A 23,400-nucleotide genomic window follows, 5' to 3' on the forward strand; every position below is an offset into this window, starting at 1 on the left:
GTGCAACTCCTTTCTAGATGTCCAATTCATGAATTGTTCAATAAAGCCAATTAGATCATAAAATTGACTTGCTTGAAATTTTGTTATTTAACAACAACAGATAAACCCTAACAGATAAAGACTACCAGGGACACACCGGTAGTCCAACAAAGATTTATTAACTTGCCGCAGCAGGGGAGGCCACCCAGGAGCGGAATGTGGGCATCTTGGAAAGGGGAATAGGAGGGGTTTCTCACAGGGTTGAAGCTCTTTTTGGGTAACAAACACAGCAGAAGAGGAGACCAGCTCTGGTTTGGGGTGCTGTTGTGAGGTGGGGCAGTTTAGAAACTGGGTGTCTCATAAATCTTCTTTGGGAGGTCAGAGGGAGAAGTGAAGTGGGGCTGGGAAGGTCATTAGCAAAAAGCTGTGATTACTCAAAAGGGGATTGTTAGTCATTTTGCAGTCATGTTGTGGCCTTGGGTGAAACATTGTTTTCTGTTGGCTTTGCCACTGTCCTTGTTTGTGTCTGTTGGGTACATTGTGGTCTGATTATCAGTGGGGTGGATTTTCACTTTCTCAAGGTAGAGAGACTATAGAAAAGCAAATTTAAGGGTCATGAAAAACTGCTCAAGATTTAATATGCAGCATCTGTGAGGACCATGGGGTTTAATCAGAAAGTAGGATTAAATACTTTTTAATGTTCTTAGTTTTAGAAATAACTCTTAGAAGCTGGGATATTTCAGACAGCTTTTGTTATTCAATATCTATTAAGTTAAAACTGTAGTGTGAAGCACAGTGGACTCTCATTTAATTTTCATAATCGTCTCTGGGGTAGGGAGTTATTTTTAAATTATTATTATTATTTTACAGATGGAAAGCAGGAGACTAAGAGGTAAGTTAACTTACTCAAAAACACATTGCTAGGAATGGGAGAAGCCTGGAGGTAACGGAGACAAGCTGACTGCAGAGCATTTGCTTAGCCACCATGCTATTCTCTTGGGTTGAGAGATCCCACCTCTGATGGGAAGAATAAGAGAGAACATTTATTAAGTGTTTAGTCTGCCAGGCACTAAGCTCAGTGATTGCCACACATATATAAACCTCACCACAACCCAATGTGGTGGGGCCTACTCTCACCCCCATTTGAGAGATCAGGAGACTGAGGCTAGAGAGGATGGGTAACCAGCTAGTAATTGGTAGAGCCAGGGAAGTCTGGATTCAAACCCAGGACCCCAATCCCACCCCGCCTCTCCACTGCATCAGCCTATGCTGGGACGCATTCCTCTAAGTCAGTGCCCTTGAAATGAGGACTTTGGTTCCCTGGATGTGGAGCTTGGGGGCAGTAGGTGTGGGGGGTGGGCCTCACCTGGGGTAGCCCGCCCTCGCCCCGCCCCTCCAAGGCGGGGCTGCCTCGTCCACCAATCAGGGAGCCCTGGGGGCGGACTGGGGGCGCTCGGGCTCCGGCCCGCAGTGCTAGCGGCGAGATCGCTCTGAGACGCGACGCGGGGCAGAGGGGAACGAGCGGGCGCCTCAGTGTCCTTCTCCACCCCTCGCCTTGCCGCCTTCTCCTCCCCGCAGCCGGACCGGAATTATGTGATCCCGGAAGTTCCGGCGCCATTGCTGTGTGGGATAAACAGTAATGGCGGAGGCTGCAGCTCCCGGAACAACAGCCACAACATCAGGAGCACGAGCGGCAGCGGCGGCGGTGGCAGCGGCCTCCCCCACCCCTACCCCCACAGTCACCTCCCCGTCCCTGGGGGCGGGGGGCGGGGGAGGCGGCAGCGACGGCAGCAGCGGCGGCTGGACTAAACAGGTCACCTGCAGGTGAGACGCAGCGCGGCCGGCGCCGGGCGCGGGGAGGGGACCGAGACCCCGGAGGAAGGGGCGGGCGACCGGCCGGAGGTGGGAGGGGAGCCGGCGTTTCGTAGCCGCCGCCGATGGTGCTGCTGCTGCTGCTGCTGCCGCCGCCGCCGCCGCCGCCGCCGGCGTTCCTGTCCCCGCGGCCGCCGCGGCCTCCCCGCCCGCGCTGCGTCAACCCCCGCCGGCCGCCGAGGCTCGGGCGCGCGCGGCCTCGTTGCGGAGCCGCCGCACCGCCCGCAGTCTCCCCGCACCCGGCGGAGCGCGCCGCGCGCACGGGGAGAGGTAGGATGACTCCTCCCTCCTTTTTATTGTCGCCGGATCCCCCAGCCCCTGCCTCCAGCTCGCCGTTTCGAGAAGGAGGTTGGTGGTGTCTCCTGGAGCCCGCCGCCTCCCCGCGACCCTGCCTGGCCGGGGAGCGCCGCCGCGGGCCCCGGCGAGGGGGCTTGGCTGCCGGGCCCCGCCGCCGTGTCATCCGTTTGTAAAGTCTTCTCGGGTCTCTCGGCCCCCGCCCCACCTGGAGCAGAAGCTTTGGTTATTTCTTCTTTGTATGTTTATCGAGGTTGGCGGTTCTGAGCTTTGTCTTAGAACCGAGTGCCGGGCCGGGGTCGTCTCCTCCGCCTTAAAATTTGACGAGCTGCCGTTCCCGTGGCCCGGCTAAAGGTATCTCTTGAAATCCACGCATCTTACTTCAGGGAGTCAAGGAGCTCGTCGCTCCCAAAGGAGAGAGATTTTGTTTTGTTTTGGGATGTCGGATGAAAATATTTGGAAAAAAAATAAGTGATTAGTGGAGGACGGTTATACTGACGTGTGCACGCCTGTAAAAAATTATCGAGCTGTACGTTTAAGATTAGGGCATTTAATTGGATGTTGAACTTGGATTTTTAAAAAGTGATCAGTAAGCGCCTAGAAGCTTTTGTTTTTCAATCGGTTGAAAAAATCAGTTGAAACGCCGGTTTTCACTTAGGTGGGGTAATTTAATTTATATGTAAATGTTTGAAAATATTCTTAATATACAAAACTCACTTCCCTGGTATTAACAGCGAGAGTGCAGCGTTCTCAGTGCTTAACATGATACATTTAAGGCATGAATGATAAGTTTAATTAAGTTTATTTTCAGTAACGGGATGTAGAAAGCATAAAAGCCGTTTTAGGTGGCTTCTTTTATCAGTGATCTGTAGATCCTTAGAATACTTGTGCAGTATCCCAAAGAATGAGAATTTAAAAATTCCTATTCATGGAACCAATTATTTGAGTCTGTTACTTCTCTTTTATCTACAATGTTACAGTTGATATGTATGTGCTAGTTGACTCTTTAAAAATAAAGGGACTAGGGGCTTCCCTGGTGGTGCAGTGGTTGGGAGTCTGCCTGCCGATGCAGGGGACACGGGTTCGTGCCCCGGTCTGGGAAGATCCCACATGCCGCGGAGCGGCTAGGCCCGTGAGCCATGGCCGCTGAGCCTGCGCGTCGGGAGCCTGTGCTCCGCAACGGGAGAGGCCACAGCAGTGAGAGGCCCGCGTACCGCAAAAAAATAAATAAATAAAAATAAAGGGAGTAGTGTAACCTTTTACATTCCTGAATTTTCTAGCCATTCATCCTGCAGTTCCAATCTATCTATACACAGAGTAATCTTCCTTTAATATGTGGGTTCTTTAAGAACTCTATTCAGTGCCTTGATTTTACACAGACTCTGGTTTCAATATAGTTTAGCCTTGAATACCCATCACTAACTTGACATTACTATATATTACTTGTCTCGTTATTATCCTGTTGCGTCTGTATCTGAGCTCAACTCATTTCTGCCCAGAATGTGTTATTACTTCTACACTTTACTTTCCCCTCTGTTAGGCACTTTCCCCTGATCTACTTCCCCTTTTCTACTTCCTCACCAGTGTCATCAGAACTCAGAACAGCTCACCAGACTAATCATTCCTTTTTGTCTACCTTTAGGATCTTTGAGTTTCTGAAAGATCCCAGATCGATCCTGGACCAGTGGGAGTTCCTTGCCCATGAACCAATAGATTTATATATTTAAGAAATTTACATAGCTGAGTAATATTTCTAAGAAGCATTATGTATCAGATACAGGCTTAGATGTGCTATTGTTTTTGTTTTTCATATAAAGCTGTGTATAGCTTTTGCTTGAGACAGTTATCCAAAAAAGCACAGGCTAGTTGATAAGTCTTGGATTTTAATATTTGATATTGTTTTCAGTTGTTCTAACTACTAACACGATCTCCTGTTAAAAAATCTTTCTTCCTTTTGAATAGGGGAATACCAAATATGATATCTTCATTTATTTATTGTAAGCTTTGAGCTTTCTGAGAGCAGGGGCCCTGTTTTGTTTATCATTGTATCTGTAGGGCTTTACTCAGTGCCTGGTATACTCAGTAAATGCTTAAATTGATCTTGATAAATCCACACCTAAAATTACCCACTTTGATATGTGCTTGTAAGATTCCTCTGCTTTCGTTAAGAAGTGGACGACCCCTGTAAATCAGCAAAGACAAAGGACTTAATAGAACATGTGTATATCTTTCTGGGACTACCTCATTCAGTTATTCAGTAAATAAGCATTAGTGCTTACAACGAGAGACATAGAGCTAGATGTTGAAGGAAATGCAGAAATGCCTGTATTATAAATATTTTCATTGTGTTTGATAGCAAAATATCCTTTGAAGAGAATTCAAGATAGTGTTCTAGTTTGTGCCTCTTCCCCCCTTTATATCTAGAAATTTGACTAAGGCTGTTTTCTTCACCAAGGGTATATATAATCCTCTTAGCTGTTTGGATGTTATAAATTTGTTTTTGGTTGCTCAGAATCATCTGTATTTTCTTGTTGGTTAATATTGTCTAAATGTTTCTCTTGAAATTGTCATTGTGTTTATCTTTGCGGCCTTTAAGGAAAACCTAGGTATACTTTTCCCAAGGAACTGTGTTATGCTGCCCCCACCAGGCCATTTTGATATCTTTTATTAGAATTTAGTGCTGTGAACTAGAAATGCTATTGCTTCTTCTAGTTTTCCTGAGTGTTGGGGGTTAAAACAACAAAGTTGTAACTTGCAAGTTGTAATTTTGAACTTAGACAATGTTTTATCAGAGTGCTGCTACAATGGTAGACGAGTGTATTGAAATAATACACAAAAACCAAGTGTTTTTTCATTTTGACTTTTCAAAAACTTTAAGTGTAGCGTAAAAATGAAGGGAATTTTTCCGGAAAGTCTTTATCCAAGTGCTGTGATATCCACAGTAAAATTTATTGCTTTCAGACTTTAGTGTTTTTTGAAGGGATGGCATTGAAAAAGTTATTCAGCCCAGGGAAAGAGAAATTAATTTGCTACTGGCACTGTGATTCCCCATGACACCTAGCTGTCTTCTACAGTTTTTACTGAACACATATCTAAGTATTATGTGTACAGGTACTACAGAAGATAAAAAGCAGAATAAACTATAGTTCTTAAACACCAGGAATTTACAATCTAGTTTGAGAAATAGGGTACATGTACTTATCAAGAATTAAGTAACAGAGTAAACAGTGTCACAGCAGATTAAGTGATTAAGTGCCAAATTAATTAATATTCTGTAATTTCTGTAAATCCCCAGACAGGTTGTTATGACGCCTAGAAGTACTTTGAGGGTATTGGGTGGTTCTCTTAACACCCTCACAAGCTACTGTTGGGGTTTCTTATATATATCTTGGTAACCATGCTTATGTTTCCAAGAGGTACAACAGTCGGGGATTCTAGTCAGTTGTATTTGTCTTTATTACTGGACAATGTCTGATTGGAGTCATAGAATCTTCAAGGTGGAAGGAACCATAGAAATCATATGGCCCAGCCTTTAACTGAAGGCAACCTCAGCCTGGACACTGGCATTAAGGTGAATTTGGATGATGACTTTTTGGTGGTAGCATTTAAAAAAGAAAATGGGGAGAGATTCTTGGGAGAGTTGCCTTTCTTCCTCTTTAGATTATAATTTACACTATCATGTCATAATCTCTTAGACATGGATTGGCAAGAAGGGATTTCACTGTGAGGACTGTTTATAATTATACCAACAGTGTTAATATCACTGAGAGACAAAAGGCAAGTAAAACAAACCAGAAACCCAGACCATCTGTACCAAACAACCATGTAAAATAATGCTTAGTATTTGGCAGTAACTAATTAGGGCTTGTATTCTAGTGTTTCTGTTGATTCTGCGGTATCGGGTGATTTGTGTCTGCTTGAATTCCTTTGGTGATGCTAGTTCTGGACCTCAGGAGCTTATTTCATTGCTGGATAGTTCTAGTTCTCAGTCCTTACGCTGAGCCAGGTTTATGATGTAGCTTCCCACATGTATTGACTTTGCCAGGAATAGTGCTGCAAAAGGCTATTCCTTTTTCTTCTGGCCAAACTACTCCAGTTACTTAAAATCTTCTTATGGCATGACATCTAGGTCTCTTGCTTTTCTTATCCGATTCGTTAGTGTGTACCTCTTAAAGTGTGTGGTCGGAAACAAATGTAGTCAAGGCAGAGAAGAGATGTGGAAGGGGAGATGGGGAAATGAACTCGAGTGCCAGCAAAGACACTATGCAGCTGCTACTGCACACATGGAGGGTTTTTTTTTTTTTTTTAAGTTCTTAAATCTGAAAGAGTGGTGAAACTAAGACAAAATAGCTTTACTGAGGGTCACAAAGCTGGAATTGAAACAGTCTTCCCAGTTCTGAAACTGTGTGCTTTTTACTACTGCCTGGATCCAAACAGTTGACTGCTGCTGCAGCCCGATTGTGTCAACTGTTCTGGTAGCTGCATCCACTGCTGGCTCTTGAAACTTGGAATCAACTGAAGTCCCTAGACGTAAATGTAATCAGCTGGCCCAGACACGTCACCTGGAAGAAGGCAGTTTAATGTAATGTTTTAAAATTTAAATTTAATTCTGACATGTCCTTGTTTCAGATCTTTCAGTGGTTTCTTACTGCTTTAAGATAACTTAAAAGGCCCTGCAGAATCTGTTCCCTAGCCTTCCAGCCTGTCCTCCCCTCTGTTCTCTCCATTCTTGGTCATTGCTGTATTATGCTCTTGGTCAAAAGGTACCAACAGGCCATGCTACACTGTCTTGGGCCAGTGACTCTGAGTTTTACTCTTTCATTTTGGATTCTCGGGAACAGTTTTTACTATCATGGATGTCAGAAAGTAACAGTGGTGTGAGGTGTTGCACAAGTGTTGAGGAAGAGCCTCCTGCTGGACACTGAAATGCAGGTGGCAGGGAGCTGAACTCCTTGGAGCAACGGCTTTGCAAATCTCCAGGGGCAGGTATTTTATCAAGCCTTAAAACTGTATCAGTATGTGCACCTCTGACTTCAAACTGACCCCAAAGAACATTGAAGGTATAGACAGCTTTGTCTTGTGTTGAGAATTGAGAAAGTTCCCACTGGGGATGGGACAGTAAGCAACTATATTCAAACAGTGAGACTGTTTCAAATGAATAAGCAGTTACCAACTGTGAATAATTTTTTGTGTGTGTGTGTGTGGATACTTGTATAGATACTTTGAAGCATGATTATACTAGTGGTGATTACAATGAAATTATTGACTTGTTGGGTTGTTGGGTTTTTTTAAGTGTTAATTTGTTCATTTATACAGTCAAAAAAGTACCTATTGGCACAAGTGGTTTAACTCAAATTTGTGTTATGTGGTGCTCAGACAGCTTCAAAGCTTGCAGAAAGTTGCCCTGTACTTGAGCAAAAGTTCAGACCTAGTTAGATTAAGTTAAACCTGATAATAGTTGAAATTAGGTTAATTATAGTTAGAATTTGACTTCCTACTACTATATTCTTATGTTTTGTTATGGACTGAAACCCTAGGGTAGTTCAGGATCTTCTTGATAATTATAGCTGTTCCACCAAGATGTTAACATTTTTTCTTTCTATGTCACATAGAAGGTATACATGCCAGTAATTTTTAAAAATTAATTAATTTATTTATTTTTGGCTGCGTTTGGTCTTCGTTGCTGCTCACGGGCTCTCAGGCCACTCCCTGTTGCAGTGAGCTGGCCTCTCATTGCAGTGGCTTCTCTTGTTGTGGAGCACGGGCACCAGGAGCGTGGGCTTCAGTAGTTGTGGCATGCAGGCTCAGTAGTTGTGGCTCTCAGGGCTCCAGAGCGCAGGCTCAGCAGTTGTGGCGCACAGGCCTAGTTGCTCTGTGGCATGTGGGATCCTCCGGGACCAGGGCTCGAACTTGTGTCCCCCACATTGGCAGGCAGATTCCCAACCACTACGCCACCAGGGAAGCCCCATGCCAGTAATTTGAATAGGACCTTTCACATTTCAATTTGGGGCAGGCTTCTTCAAGGCTCCTTTAGGTAAATATGAGTCTCTTTTCTATACATCCTTCAATCCAGTGGACAAGTGGAGTGCACTTAATGCTATTCTACCTTCCTTCTCTAGATAATTGACACACCCATGAGGTAGGCACTTTTTCCTTACTCTGGATCAGCTGTACATAGATGCATATTTGGGGCAGTTAATGGTCTGCCAACATGAAATTTTCATAACTCTACTCAAGAGAAAGAGACCAAAGTCAGTGATGGGAGGGAGGATGCAAGGGGTGGTGGTAGTTCTACCCGCTTTACAAGATCAGGATTATCTACAAAAAGTAAAGCCCCTTATCACTTCCCTGATCCACCTAGTTACTTACAGATTGCTGCTTGGCCCCCCACCCCATTTCCAGTTTAGTTGGTCTGAGGTGAGGTCTCAGAAGTTGCACTTGTAGCAAATTCCCAGGTCGTCTTAGAAACTGAGTCATTCTCTGATACTTGGTTTTTGGAAACCGCTAGTTAGGTACACATGTTCTCCTTCAGAACAAGAGTCTGCTAAGTGAAGGACAGAAAGTGATTTCCCTTTGCCTCTACCTTTGCAACAAATTTTACTTGTATTTTCACATGTGGCTTTTAAAGAATTAAAATGGTTTCTCAAAGAATTGAAACATATACAGTAGTCTGACCCGTTCAGGTTTACGTTGTTTCTTGCTTATCTTTGATTTTTTTGCAGATAGAGCTGCCATTATGGCTGAAGTTAGTGGAAAACAAGAAGCTACCTCTGTAGGACTGTAAAATGAGAGCAGTAGTCAGACTTAACCCGTAGAGACAAGATTAATGATGACCTCAAAGTTTAAATTGGTGTCTGTATCTATAGGCAACCTTCCTGTAGTACCATCATGGATAATTTTATGGTCATACAGTCTAGTTCTCCTTTCTTTGTGTTCATTTCTCGTGTTTGTGTAGATAGACTATAACAGTAGAATAAAGTACTAGTATATAGTGCTCCTGTGTTATTAGAATATAATGGTCATGAATTCTTTGAGTACTGACTTATAAACCAACTTGTGGTTCTTTGTCTCACAGGTATTTCATGCATGGGGTTTGTAAGGAAGGAGATAACTGTCGATACTCACATGACCTCTCTGACAGTCCATATGGTGTAGTGTGCAAGTATTTTCAGCGAGGGTACTGTATTTACGGAGACCGCTGCAGGTAAGAATTTGTTTCCAATTCAGTTTTGTTCAGGGGTGGATGGAGAGGTTGGCAGAAAAAAGTGAGAGGAAAATACATAATTCCAACAACATTGTAAATAATAGATTTAAAATAGTCCTTTTTTTTTTTTTGCCATGCCTCACAGCTTGCAGGATCTTAGTTCCCCAACCGGGGATCGAACCCGGGTCATGGCAGTGAACGCACCAAGTCCTAACCACTGGATGGCCAGCGAATTCCCTAAAATAGTACTTTAAAAAGTGCTCATTAGAAATGTTAGCACACTGACATCTCTCTCTTGCAGGGAATGTATTACATTTAAAAAATGAGTTTATAATACAGTCCTAAATTTAAATAGTGCCTGAGGAGCAACTTCTGGCAAACCTAGGAATAGGGTGTGGTGAAGGCATGTTTGTTAATGGCATTTCCTCTTAAAGACCAAGAATAAGGTTCATATTTGACCAGTTGGGACTAGTTTCAGTTCTCTATTAGTATGAATTATGGAGAGAAAATGAGATCATAGGCATTTGGAACAGTTTATTAGGTTACTAGTTAAGAGGGCTTCTCATTCCAACTAAATTTTCATAAATCACTTGAGCTCGCAAGACTAAATTCTAAGCCAAGATTTACAGAAAATGCTTCAGAGCAGTCTCTAGTACCTATCTCAGAACGTGGAAAACCAAGAGGGATTAGTTATTAAGTAATCTCTATAATCATTCATTGAATTGGTTAAATTGCAATTCAGCAGTAGTGGGTTCTGTGGGCTCTGCTAGCAATTGGGTAGAGCTTTTCTTCTCTTTTTTTGGCCGTACTGCGCGGCACGTGGGATCTTAGTTCCCTGACCAGGGAGCAAACCCGCACCCCCTGCAGTGGAAGTGCTGAGATCTAACCCTGGACCACCAGGGAAGTCCCAGTTAGAGCTTTTCTTTACCTTCTCAGTTTAGAAAATATCTAAGTGTATTAGTTATCTATTTTTTTATTATTATTGGTTATCTATTGATGTTAAACAAGTTACCCTGAAATTCAGCAGCTTGAAAATGGTAAACATTTATTATCTCATAGTTTCTGGAGTCTGGAATCTTGGCGTGGCTTAGCTGAGTGGGTGGTTCTAGCTTGGAGACTCTCGAGAGATTGCGGCCAAGATTTCAGCCAGGGCTGCCATCATCTGAAGTCTCAATGGGGCCCGGAAGACCACTTGGAAGGTGGCTCACTCACACATCTGTTGGTGGGAGGCCTTAGTTCCTCGCCTTGTGGACATTTCCCTAGGGCTGCTTTAGTGTCCTCACACTAACTTGTCCCCAGAGTAAGTGATTCAAGAGAGACAGCAAGGACGAAGCCACAATACCTTTTTATGATCTAGTCTCAGAAGTCACACACTGTCACTTCCACTATATTCTGTTTATTACAAGCGAGTCACTAAGTCCAGCCCACCTTCAAGGGGAAAGAAATTGGCCTCCACCTGTTGAAGGGGGGAGGACTGTTAAAGAATTTTGGGCATATTTTATTTTATATATTTTAAGGTTTTTTTAAAAATTTATTTAAAAATTTCTTTTTGGCTGTGTTGGGTCTTCGTTGCTGTGCGGGCCTTCTCTAGTTGCAGTGAGCGGGGGCTACTCTTTATTGCCGCGTGCTGGCTTCTCATTATGGTGGCTTCTATTGTTGTGGAGCACGGGCTCTAGGCACGTGGGCTTCAGTAGTTGTGGCATGACGGATCAGTAGTTGTGGCTTGTGGGCTCGAGCGCAGGCTCAGTAGTTGTGACACACAGACTTAGTTGTTCCGCAGCATGTGAGATCTTCCCGGACCAGGGCTCTAACCTGTGTCCCCTGCATTGGCAGGCGTAATCTTAACCACTGCGCCACCAGGGAAGTCCCAGGCATATTTTAAATGATCACACTAGGTAAGATATTTTGACAGTGTCATAGCCAATTTTAGCATCCTGTTATCAGAAAAGAATTGTGTCAGCTATTGGGTTCAAATGCTTGGAGTTCAAAAGACTAAGAAATTATTGACGGGTGGGATATTGATGTTAGGCTATCTCACATCTGTTTTACTTAGGAAATCTACTAAGGGTAGAGAAGAAATACAAGATTCTTTCCATGTGACTGTAGGAAGGATCCCAGAAATGGAACCCCTGGTATCTGAGTTTAGTGGTCATTTTGCTCTCTGCTAATGTTTTTCATTGCAATATTGCTAGAAGGAAAAAACTGATACGACACTCCTCAAAAAAAAACCCCAAAACTAAAAAACCCAGATATGTCTCTTGTAGTCAGTCACAATATTAAAAAGGGCAATAGGTGTTAGAAATCCATCCTACTGTGAATGAGCGATTCTTTGTAGTGGATGGTCTCTGCAAGATTTTTTTTTAAAAAATCTTTATTGGAGTATAATTGCTTCACAATACTGTGTTAGTTTCTGTTGCATAACAAAGAGAATCAGCCATATGTATACACATGTCCCCATATCCCCTCCCTCTTAGCCTCCCTCCCATCCTCCCTATCCCACCCCTCTAGGTTATTGCAAAGCACACCAAGCAGATCTCGCTGTGCCATGCTGCTGCTTCCCACCAGCCAACTATTTTACATTTGGTGGTGTATATATGTCCATGCTACTCTCACTTTGCCCCAACTTTGCCCTCCCACCCTATCTATGTCCTCAAGTCCATTTTCTATGTCTACCTCTTTATTTCTGTCCTGCAACTAGGTTCATTAGTACCTTTTTTTTTTTTTTAGATTCCATATATATGCGTTAGCATACGGTATTTGTTTTTCTCTTTCTGACTTAACTTCACTCTGTATGACACACTCTAGGTCCATCCACCTCACTACAAATAACTCAGATTTTTTTTTTTATGGCTGAGTAATGTTCCACTGTATATATGTGCCACATCTTCTTTATCCATTCATCTGTTGGTGGACAGTTAGGTTGGTTCCATGTCCTGGCTATTGTAAATAGTGCTGCAGTGAACATTGTGGTGCATGTCTCTTTGAATTTTGGTTTTCTCAGGGTATATGCCCCATAGTGGGATTGCTGGGTCATATGGTAGTTCCAGTTTTAGTTTTTTAAGGAACCTCCATTCTGTTCTCCTTGGTGGTTGTATCAATTTACATTCCCACCAATAGTGCAGGAGGGTTCCCTTTTCACCACACTCTTTCCAGCATTTATTGTTTCTAGAGTTTTGTTTTTTTTTTCCTAGATTTTTTGATGATGGCCATTCTGACTGGTGTGAGGTGATACCTCATTGTAGTTTTGATTTGCATTTCTCTAATAATTAGTGATGTTGAGCATCTTTTCATGTGCCTCTTGGCCATCTGTATGTCTTCCTTGGTGAAATGTCTATTTAGGTCTTCTGCCCATTTTTTAACTGGATTGTTTGTTTTTTGATATTGAGCTGTTTGTATATTTTGGAGATTAATCCTTTGTCTGTTGTTTCATTTGCAAATATTTTCTCCCATTCTGAGGGTTGTCTTTTTGTCTTGTTTATGGTTTCCTTTGCTGTGCAAAGCTTTTAAGTTTAATTAAGACCCATTTGTTTATTTTTGGTTTCATTTCCCGAACTCTAGGAGGTGGGTCAAAAAAGATCTTGCTGTGGTTTATGTCAAAGAGTGTTTTTCCCATGTTTTTCCTCTAAGAGTTTTATAGTGTCTGGTCTTATATTAAGTCTTTAATCCATTTGTAGTTTATTTTTGTGTATGGTGTTAGGTGGTGTTCTAATTTCATTCTTTCACATGTAGCTGTCCAGTTTTCCCAGCACCACTTATTGAAGAGGCCATCTTTCTCCATTCTATGTTCTTGCCTCCTTTATTGTAAATTAGGTGCCCATGTGTGCGTGGGTTTATCTCTGGGCATTCTGTCTTGTACCATTGATCTATATTTCTGTTTTTGTGCCAGTACCATACTGTCTTGATTACTGTAGCTCTGTGGTATAGTTTGAAGCCAGGGAGCCTTATTCCTCCAGCTCCATTTTTCTTTCTCAAGATTGCTTTGGCTAGTATAGTCATTTTCCATATGTGTTTGTGTTTCCATATGAATTGTAAAATTTTTTGTTCTAATTCTGTGAAGAATGCCATTGGTAGTTTGATAGGGATTGCATTGAATCTGTAGATTGCTTTGGCTAGTATAGTCATTTTCACAATATTGATTCTTCCAATGCAAGAACATGGTATATTTCTCCATCTCTTTCTGTCATCTTTGATTTCTTTCATCAGTATTTTATAGTTTTCTGAGTACAGGTCTTTCACCTCCTTAGGCAGGTTTATTCCTAGGTATTTTATTCTTTTTGTTGCAGTGGTAAATGGGAGTGTTTCCTTAATTTCTCTTTCTGATTTTTCATTGTTGGTACGTAGGAATGCCAGAGATTTCTGTGTGTTAATTTTGTATCCTGCAACCTTACCAAATTCATTGATTAGTTCTAGTAATTTTCTGGTGGCATCTTTAGGATTCTCTATGTATAGTATCATGTCATCAGCAAACAGTGACAGTTTTATTTCTTTTCCAATTTATATTCCTTTTATTTCTTTTCCTTCGATTGCTATGGCTAGGACTTCCAAAACTATGTTCAATAAGAATGGCGAGAGTGGACATCCTTGTCTTGTTCCTGATCTTAGTGGAAATGCTTTCAGTTTTTCACCATTGAGTATGACGCTTGCTGTGGGTTTGTCATATGTGTCTTTTATTATGTTGAGGTAGGTTCCCTCTTTGCCCATTTTCTGGAGAGTTTTTATCATAAATCGGTGTTGAATTTTGTCAAAAGCTTTTTCTGCATCTATTGAGATGATTATATGGTTTTTATTCCTTAATTTGTTAATGTGGTGTATCACATTGATTGATTTGCGTATATTGAAGAATCCTTGCCTCCCTGGGATAAATCCCACTTGTTCGTAGTGTATGATCCTTTTAATGTGTTGTTGGATTCTGTTTTCTAGTATTTTCTTCAGGATTTTTGCATCTGTGTTCATCAGTGATATTGGTCTATAATTTTCTTTTTTTGTGATATCTTTTTCTGGTTTTGTTATCAGGATGATGGTGGCTTCGTAGAAGGAATTTGGGAGTGTTTCTCCCTCTGCAGTTTTTTTGGAAGAGTTTGAGAAGGATCTCTACATGTTTGATAGAATTCGCCTGTGAGGCCGTCTGGTCCTGGACTTTTGTTTGTTAGAAGATTTTAAGTTACAGTTTCAATTTCATTACTTGTGATAGATCTGTTTATCTTTTCTAATTCTTCCTGGGTCAGTCTTGGAAAATTGTACCTTTCCAAGAATTTGTCCATTTCTTCGTGGTTGTCCTTTTTATTGGCATGTAGTTGTTTGTAGTCCTTTGTATTTCTGCAGTGTCAGTTGTGATTTCTCCTTTTTCATTTCTAATTTTATTGATTTGCGTCCTCTCGCTTTTCTTCTTGATGAGTCTGGCTAAGGTTTTTCAATTTTGTTTATCTTCTCAAAGAACCAATTCTTAGTTTTATTGATCTTTACTACTGTTTTCTTCATTTTTATTTCATTTATTTCTGCTCTGATCTTTATGATTTCTTTCCTTCTACTGACTTTGGGTTTTCTTTGTTCTTCTTTGTCTAGTTGTTTTAAGTGTAGGGTTAGATTGTTTATTTGAGATTTTTCTTGTTTTTTGAGGTGAGATTGAATTGCTATAAATTTCCCTCTTAGAACTGCTTTTGCTGTGTCCCATAGGTTTTGGGTCGTGGTGTTTTCGTTCTCATTTGTTTCTATGTATTTTTTAATTTCTTTGATTTCTTCAGTGATCTCTTGGTTATTTAGTAGCGCACTGTTTAGCCTCCATGTTTTTTTTTTTTTTTTTTTGCGGTACGCGGGCCTCTCACTGTTGTGGCCTCTCCTGTTGTGGAGCACAGGCTCCGGACGCGCAGGCCCAGCGGCCATGGCTCACGGGCCCAGCCGCTCCGCGGCACGTGGGATCTTCCCGGATTGAGGCACGAACCTGTGTCCCCTGCATCAGCAGGTGGACTCTCAACCACTGCGCCACCAGGGAAGCCCGCCTCCATGTATTTTTGTTTTTTACAGTTTTTTTCTTGTAATTGATTTCCAGTCTCATAGTGTTGTGGTCAGAAAAGATGCTTGATATGATTTCAGTTTTCTTAAATTTTCCGAGGCTTGATTTGTGACCCAAGATGTGATCTATCCTGGAGAATGTTCCATGTGCACTTGAGAAGAAAGTATATTCTGCCACTTTTGGGTGGATAAATATCAATTAGATCTGCCTGGTCTGTTGTGTCATTTAAAGCTTGTGTTTCCTTATTTATTTTCTGTTTGGATAATCTGTCCATTGGTGTAAGTGGGGTGCTAAAGTCCCCTACTATTACTGTGTTACTTTCGATTTCTTTCATGGTTGTTAGCATTTGCCTTATGTATTGAGGTGCTCCTATGTTGGGTGCATAAACATTTATAATTGTTACATCTTCTTGGATCGATCCCTTGATCATTATGTAGTGTCCTTCTTTGTCTCTTGTAATAGTCTTTATTTTAAAGTCTGTTTTGTCTGATATGAGAATTGCTACTCCAGCTTTCTTTTTCTTTTTTTTTTTTTTCCAGCTTTCTTTTGATTTCCATTTGCATGGAATCTTTTTCCACCCCTTCACTTTCAGTCTGTACTTGTCCCTAGGTCTGAAGTGGGTCTCTTGTAGACAGCATATATATGGGTCTTGTTTTTGTATCCATTCAGCCAGTCTATGTTTTTTGGTTGGGGCATTTAATCTATTCACATTCAAGGATATTATCGATATGTATGTTCCTATTACCATTTTCTTAATCATTTTGGGTTTGTTTTTGTGGGTCTTTTTCTTCTCTTGTGTTTCCCGCTTAGAGAAGTTTCTTTAGCATTTGTTGTAAAGCTGGTTTGGTGGTGCTGAATTCTTTTAGCTTTTGCTTGTCTGAAAAGCTTTTGACTTCTCCATCAAGTCTGAGTGAGATCCTTGCTGGTTAGAGTGATCTTGGTTGTAGGTTTTTCTCTTTCATCACTTTAAGTATATCCTGCCCCTCCCTTTTGGCCTGAAGAGTTTCCGCTGAAAAATCAGCTGATAACCTTATGGGGATTCCTTTGTATGTTACTTTTTGTTTTCCCTTGCTGCTTTTAATATTTTTTCTTTGAATTTAATTTTTGTTAGTTTGATTAATATGTGTCTTGGTGTGTTCTTCCTAGGATTTGTCCTGTATGGGACTCTCTGTGCTTCCTGGACTTGGGTGACTATTTCCTTTCCCATGTTAGGGAAGTTTTCAACTATAATCTCTTCAAATATTTTCTCAGACCCGTTCTCTTTCTCTTCTTCTTTTGGGACCCCTATAATTCAAATGTTGGTGCTTTTAGTATTGTCCCAGAGGTCTCTGAGATCGTCTTCAATTCTTTTCATTCTTTTTTCTTTATTCTGCTCCTCGGAAGTTATTTCTACCATTTTGTCTTCCAGCTCACTTATTCCTTCTTCTGCCTCAGTTATCTGTTACTGATTCCTTTTAGTGTATTTTTCATTTCATTTATTGTGTTGTTCATCTCTGTTTGTTCTTCTAGATCTTTGTTAAACATTTCTTGTATTTTCTCAATCTGTGCCTCCATTCTGTTTCTGAGATTCTGGATCATCTTTGCTATCATGACTCTGAATTCTTTTTCAGGTAGATTGCCTATTTCCTCTTCATTTATTTGGTCCTGTAGGTTTTTACCTTGCTTCTTCATCTGTGATATATTTTTTTGCTCTCTCTCTCTCCCTCTCTCCTTTTTTTTTTTTTTGAGTGGGGTTATGTTCCTGTCTTACTGGTTGTTTGGCCTGAGGCTTCCAGCACTGGGGTTTGTAGGCTATTGGGTAGAGCTGGGTTTTGTTGCTGAGAAGAGAGACGCCGGGAGGCCTCACTCCGATGAATATTTCCTGGGTTTGAGTTTCTCTGTTAGTACAGTGGTTCAGACTTGGAACTCCCACCACAGGAGCTTCACCCCGACTCCAGGCTCGTGAACCAAGATGCTGCAGGCTGCCTGGGGTGGCAAAAAAAAAAAAAAACCCCAATAATATAGTAAAAAATAAAATTAGCCTAGGAAATTAACAGATATTTTAGGAAGAATATAAAAATAAAATATAGATGAGTCAACAACCAGAAGGTGCATCAGTATCACAATAGTTAAAAAAACAAAAAACGAGGGAAATGAAAAAGTTGGGGGGAGGGGAGAAAGGCCTTAGCTGTGGAGAGTGGGGCCCAAGCAAGGGGAAGGTTTGGGCAGTGGGCGGGGCCAGTGCTCAGGACCCACAGTGCTGGAAAAGGCCTTGGGGACTGTGGGGGGTGCGGCTTAGGCTCAAGGAGCAGAGGTTGGTCTCAGAGCCAGAGCGCCGGGAACCTCACCTGGGAGCCCAGCAGGCTTCCTGGGCTTGAGTGGGCGGGGAAACGCCCTCCCCTCCTCCTGGAGGGCCCCTCCCGCCTGCCTCTCCTGATCTCCCTGCCCGCAGGGGCACCGACCCTGTCTGGCCTCCACTTCTCCTGCCATCAGTCTCCCTATGTCCTACCGGTTCACTTTGGGGTTCCTCCTGTCTCCTTGAGTGTCAGAGTTCACCACCAGCGGCCAGCAGGTGCCCTAGTTGTGGGGAGACGCTAACTCTGCGTCTTCCCACACTGCCATCTTGACTCCGCCTCCTCTGCAGGATTTTTAAACCAACGTAATTCCTTGACTAGGCAGTCAGTTGAGAATCCTTGTAAACTATAGGGAGAGAGGAATTGAATGTAAGCAAGAGTGGACACGGGGCTCTAAGGTGTGCAGCAGAGAGACTTGGAGAATAATATACTGTGTGATAGATTGTGGAAAATTATGGCTGTTAACAGATGAGCCTCTTATTTCAGAAGAGGTACTCATATGATTGGACCATAGAGGTGATATAACTGGGAAATAAGGGGGTAAATTGAAGAAATCCGAGCTAAGGCCTAGGCTCCATGTGTTGGTCAGCAGTTTTCTCTTTAGTAAGGGTATACAGCTCCGTTTTTGGGGAATGATCCTGATTTGAGCTGGGTTTAGTGCTCTTAGGGTAAAGTGAAAGGAGTTAGGGAAACCTACATCCCAATAGTCTACCTGAAAGGAAAGTTTGGTGATAATTGTTTGGGACAGGCTGATATAGGTGATTATTAAGAGCTTGATTATAGATTAGCTAAGGAAGGAATCTCATGGAGTGGCTTGTTCCAAGATCCAAGACTGTTTCCTCATTAAAATTGTACTTGGGGGCTTAAGCCTACTTTTCACTCTTACTATGTAGAGATCTTTTTATGCAACTTGGCCAATGCCCAGGGATTTTGAGTAGTTTAACTCCTCATGAAGGGAATAGTTTATAATGAAATGATATCCTAGTTCCAACAGGCCAGAAGTGTTGCTGCATCTGTGTTGCAGAAGTGTTGCTGTATCCGTATTGCAGAAGTATTGCTGCATCCGTATTGCATCCGTGTTGCATAATGGGGTGCTGTTATTTAGTGATGCCAGTTCTTTGTTGCTCAGGACTGTTGCAGATGTAGCATCCTTTGCCCCCACTGAGTAAGTGCCATTAGAACTCCTGGTCATTGTTTCTGAACACCCACTTGGGAAAGGGACAGGACTGCCTTGGTTGACAACCATTGTTATGGTAGATCTTGTTTCCTTTGGAGTGACCATGAGGCATGCGGGATCTTAGTTCCCTGACTAGGAATTGAACCCATGCTCCCTGCAGTGGAAGCCTGGAGTCCTGACCACTGGACTACCAGGGAATTCCCCTTTGGAGGGATTTTTTTTTGCCCTATAGACCTACCAAATCCCATAAGTTAACATCTTTAAAGGCAGATATCAAAGCTCAGAATGATGGGGGTGGGGAGTTGCAAGCCAACCAGAGGGAGAAGTGTAGAGGTAGAAGAAAACTGGATTAAACTTCCTTAGATAGAAACTGATACTGTATCAAAGTATTCTTTGCACGATGTGAAAGAAAAACTCAACATTAGTTTCAGTGTTGCCTCAGTATTAACTTACCACTGTGGCTTAAAGGATCGGCAATTCTGTGTTAATTTCTTAAAGAATTAATAACTTTACAAAGCCACTGTCATGGACTAAATCCAATAGATGTGAGGATTCTCTTTAACGGGGCCTGGAAGACTTTCAGTATGGGACCAGAGAATTAATATTTGTGGCTGGGCAGGCCATACGGTTTCTTGTAGCACAAAAACAGCCCTAGGTAAATACATAAGCTAATAGATGTGACTGTGTTCCAATGAAACTTTATTTTGGGACACTGAAATTTTATTTAATTAATTAGTTAATTAATTTAAACATTTCTGAGAGAGAGTTTATTTTATTTATTTATTTTTAATTTTGTTTTTGGCCATGCTGTGTGGCACACGGGATCTTAGTTCCCCGACCAGGGATCAAACCCATGCCCCCTGCATTGGGAGTGCAGAGGCCCCCCCAGGACCACTGGCCCACCCAGGGAAGTCCTTGAAATTTTAATTTCAATTACTTTTCGTGTCACAAAATTATCTTTTTTCCAACTATTTAAAAATGCCAAAACCATTCCTAGCTCCCGTTGGGTTTGACTTGAGGGCCGTAGGGGGCCCAGTCCCTTTTCCACGAAGAGTTCCATGCTTCACTGAACCATTAGTTTTTAGTAAACTCCTTTCAAAATGGGAGTATTGCTTTTGCCTTTGTCTTTTTCTTTCTTGCTTTATTCTTTCTTATTTGTGCTCTACCTTTCCTAGCGTTTACTCACAAAATTTTACTTCAGAAGTGTATTTTATATAGATATATTCTGCACTATTTACAAATGTGAACTTTCTTGCTAATATTCTGTGCTTTCAAAATTTTTATTTATACCTTATTGATTCCTTGGTAAATTTTCCTTAAAACCAAAATGCACTCCTTTCAAAAACTTGGTAGTATTTGCAATTTGATAGATGGTGATAAGCATTCGAGTCCTATCTTTTAAGTAGTTTTTTGAGTCATTTACCCTGAAATTCTTGAAATGAATATGGCAAAGGAGAAAGAAAGAGAACTAAAATATGGGTGTCATACCTATTTCTTAGACCCTTTATGTATCTTGACATTTAGTTTTATTTAATCCTTTAAAGCTTTCCCAAAGCCCTGAAGGCTTTCTCTGTTGGTGAAGCTGGCATTTTAAATTCGAGCCTGTCTTAATTCTGAAACCTGGGTTCTTTTCTAACTTAAAGGCGGTGAAAGCAGTTAAAATGTGAGGATCTGGGGATAGATTTCTAAGGTTCCTTAAGGCTCTGAAACAAACTTCAGAGCAGTGCTGTTTAATAGAACTTTGTGTGATAGTGTGAATGCCCAAAAAGGTGACCCCCTAGTTACGTGTGACTACTTATTGAACACTTGAAAACGTAGCTAGTGCCAGGACCAAGGGACTGAGTTTTAAATGTTATTTAAGTATAAACAGCTAGATACGGCTAATGACTGCTCTCTTTTACAGGGTGGCTTTGGAGTCACATTAGACCTAGAGCACTACTTACACGTCATCTATAAAACGAAAGAATACTTTCTCAGAGTTTTTTGATGATGAAGTGAGGTGGTGCAAGTGAAAGAGCATATTTTCAGCTGGCATAATTCCAGTCTGTGGGATAAGCGCACTGGCTTTTGTAGCTGATATCAGGATACTCAGATTACTTGTACTGCAAAGCAGAATAGGTTACCTAATGCTCAGGAGTAGGAAATAGGAAGATTTGAGATAATATAAGGATAAAGACCAGCTCAGCAAATGTTTGCCATAAGCTAAAGGACAGTCTTTAGTTAAAGTTTTACCTCTTCTTTAGATGTAAACCCAGACACCTAGAACACAGATGATCCATGATTAGTACTGCCCAGTTAACTAATTAATTACAACAACTGCTGGATACATACTATGTAGCACAGTTTATATACTGCATTCATAATTTATTGTGTCTGGGTGAATCTCTCGGCATAGAATGCTCAAAGAATTGTGAGGATTTTCTCAGGCAGCAAGGTGCTTCTTAAAGGAAATAAACAGTTTTTTTCTGTATTTGGGGATAAGGGTCAATGATAATTTTACAGATGAAAAGCAATCAGGAGATGCGTGGGGTAAGAATTTAAAAAAGAAAATTAGGTGAATGGATGGATGTGGGAAAAGAAAATACATACTGCATATTTTGTAAATACCATCTCTGCGTTTTAATATTGGGGGAATTTTATGTGTTGGTAAAATGTTTCACGTGTTTACTTGTTGAATTTGAGTGTCAGCCTTGCTTTCTTGATCAGTGTTAATTTTGGCTGCACACTCTCTTTAGCAGACTTGCCCTGGGAACTGTAGTCAACTGTCTGAAACTCCTAATTAGAGTGGAATTTGAAGGGTAATAGATGTTCTACAGCATGGGTAGGTGAATTATATGGCCTGTAGGGCAAACCTGACCAAAGGCTGTTTTTGTAAAGTTTTACTGGAACACAGCACGCATTGTCATTTAGATAATGCCTATGGCTGCTTTTTTTTTTTTTTTTTTTAATTTTATTTATTTATTTTTGGCTGTGTTGGGTCTTTGTTGCTGCGCGCGGGCTTTCTCTAGTTGTGGCAAGCGGGAGCTACTGTTTGTTGCGGCGCGCGGGCTTCTCACTGCGGTGGCTTCTCTTGTTGCGGCGCACGGGCTCTAGGCATGCAGGCTTCAGTAGTTGCGGCTCACGGGCTCTAGAGCTCAGGCTCAGTAATTGTGGCGCACGGGCTTAGTTGCTCCACGGCATGTGGGATCTTCCTGGACCAGGGCTCAAACCCGTGTCCCCTGCATTGGCAGGCGGATTCTTAACCACTGCGCCACCAGGGAAGCCCCCTATGGCTACTTCTGAACCACAGCTGCAGGGTTGAATAGTTGTAACATGGGCAGTATGACCTGCAGAGCCCCGAATCTGTGTGTATTTGACTCTAAGTTTGCTGACCCCTGGTTCATGGCCTTGCTGCTCACACTGGTCCCTCCCTGGAGCAGCAGCAGTGGCACGTGTGAGGGCTGCTTAGACACGCAAAACTCCGGGCTGCACCAGACTTAGAAATTAGGTATCTGCCTTTTAACAGTTTTCCACGTGATTCATAGGCACAGTAGTTTGAAAAGAACCGAAGGACAGGATAGGGAATATATTCCATCTAGAGGCTTCTGGTTAGACAGTGACTGCCGACTTTTTAAATTTTGTTTTATTTTATTTTTAAGATATGAACACAGCAAGCCATTGAAACAGGAAGAAGCAACTGCTACAGATCTAACTGCAAAGTCAGCCCTTGCTGCTTCCTCAAGTCTCTCATCAGTAGTTGGACCGATTGTTGAAGTGAATATGGGCGAAGCTGAGGCAAGAAATTCAAACTTTTCAACTGTAGGAGCGGGTTCAGAAGACTGGGTGAACGCCATTGAGTTTGTTCCTGGGCAACCCTACTGTGGCCGTAGTGAGTATTTTGAAGAATAAAAACAAGTCCGGGGGATAGAGAGTAGTTCATCAATTAGCTGAGTTTTCACAAGCTTCCTGCTTCCAATCTTCATATTTAATCTAATCTTAATCCTCTTAAATTAGGTTACCTAAGACTTAACAGATGGAGTGAAAGAAACTTTTGGAATCCCAATAGTAATGAATTTAGAATGTTTTGAAAAACTGAAGCCGCTTGCTCTCCCTTTTTTTTTCTTTTTAAAAATTTTTCATTTTTGGCTGCATTGGGTCTTCATTGCTGCGCACGGGGCTACTGTTCATTGTGGTGTGCGGGCTTCTCATTGAGGTGGCTTGTCTTGTTGCGGAGCACGGGCTCTAGAGCACAGACTCAGTAGTTGTGGCACACACACTTAGTTGCTCCGCAGCATGCGGGATCTTCCCGGACTAGGAATCGAACCTGTGTCCCCTGCATTGGCAGGCGGATTTCTTAACCACAGTGCCACCGGGGAAGTCCCAAACCTCTCTCCTTTAATCAGTACAGTTGCACAAGAAATACGTAAAAAGGTTTTTTTAAAAAATTTAAAAATAAGGCTAATCTTGGAAATGTCAGTATCAGAAGAAATTCATTTCTTTCAAGAGTAAGGGAATTAGTTCAATAGACTGCTTTGGAGTTTAATTGAAGTTC

At 41.9% G+C, this 23,400-nt stretch overlaps 1 protein-coding gene across 4 annotated transcripts in view; it reads left to right on the forward strand.

The window, feature by feature from the left end:
- The first annotated feature begins 1,429 nt into the window (after positions 1 to 1,429).
- MKRN1 (makorin ring finger protein 1) overlaps positions 1,430 to 23,400 on the forward strand; it is a 28,883-nt gene continuing 6,912 nt past the window's right edge. The window contains exons 1-3 of one of the 4 annotated variants that reach the window (XM_032643269.1): positions 1,430 to 1,803; positions 9,221 to 9,349; positions 22,508 to 22,737. In XM_032643269.1, the coding sequence (XP_032499160.1) occupies positions 1,619 to 1,803; positions 9,221 to 9,349; positions 22,508 to 22,737 (544 nt within the window). In that variant the 5' untranslated portion in view covers positions 1,430 to 1,618. Of the gene's footprint in view, positions 1,804 to 1,975; positions 2,122 to 9,220; positions 9,350 to 22,507; positions 22,738 to 23,400 lie in introns of those variants that run through there. The other 3 variants (XM_032643270.1, XM_032643272.1, XM_032643271.1) reach the window with 3 other exon arrangements.

The sequence above is a fragment of the Phocoena sinus genome, chromosome 9, assembly GCF_008692025.1.
Source record: "Phocoena sinus isolate mPhoSin1 chromosome 9, mPhoSin1.pri, whole genome shotgun sequence".
NCBI classification, from domain to species: Eukaryota; Metazoa; Chordata; class Mammalia; order Artiodactyla; family Phocoenidae; genus Phocoena; species Phocoena sinus.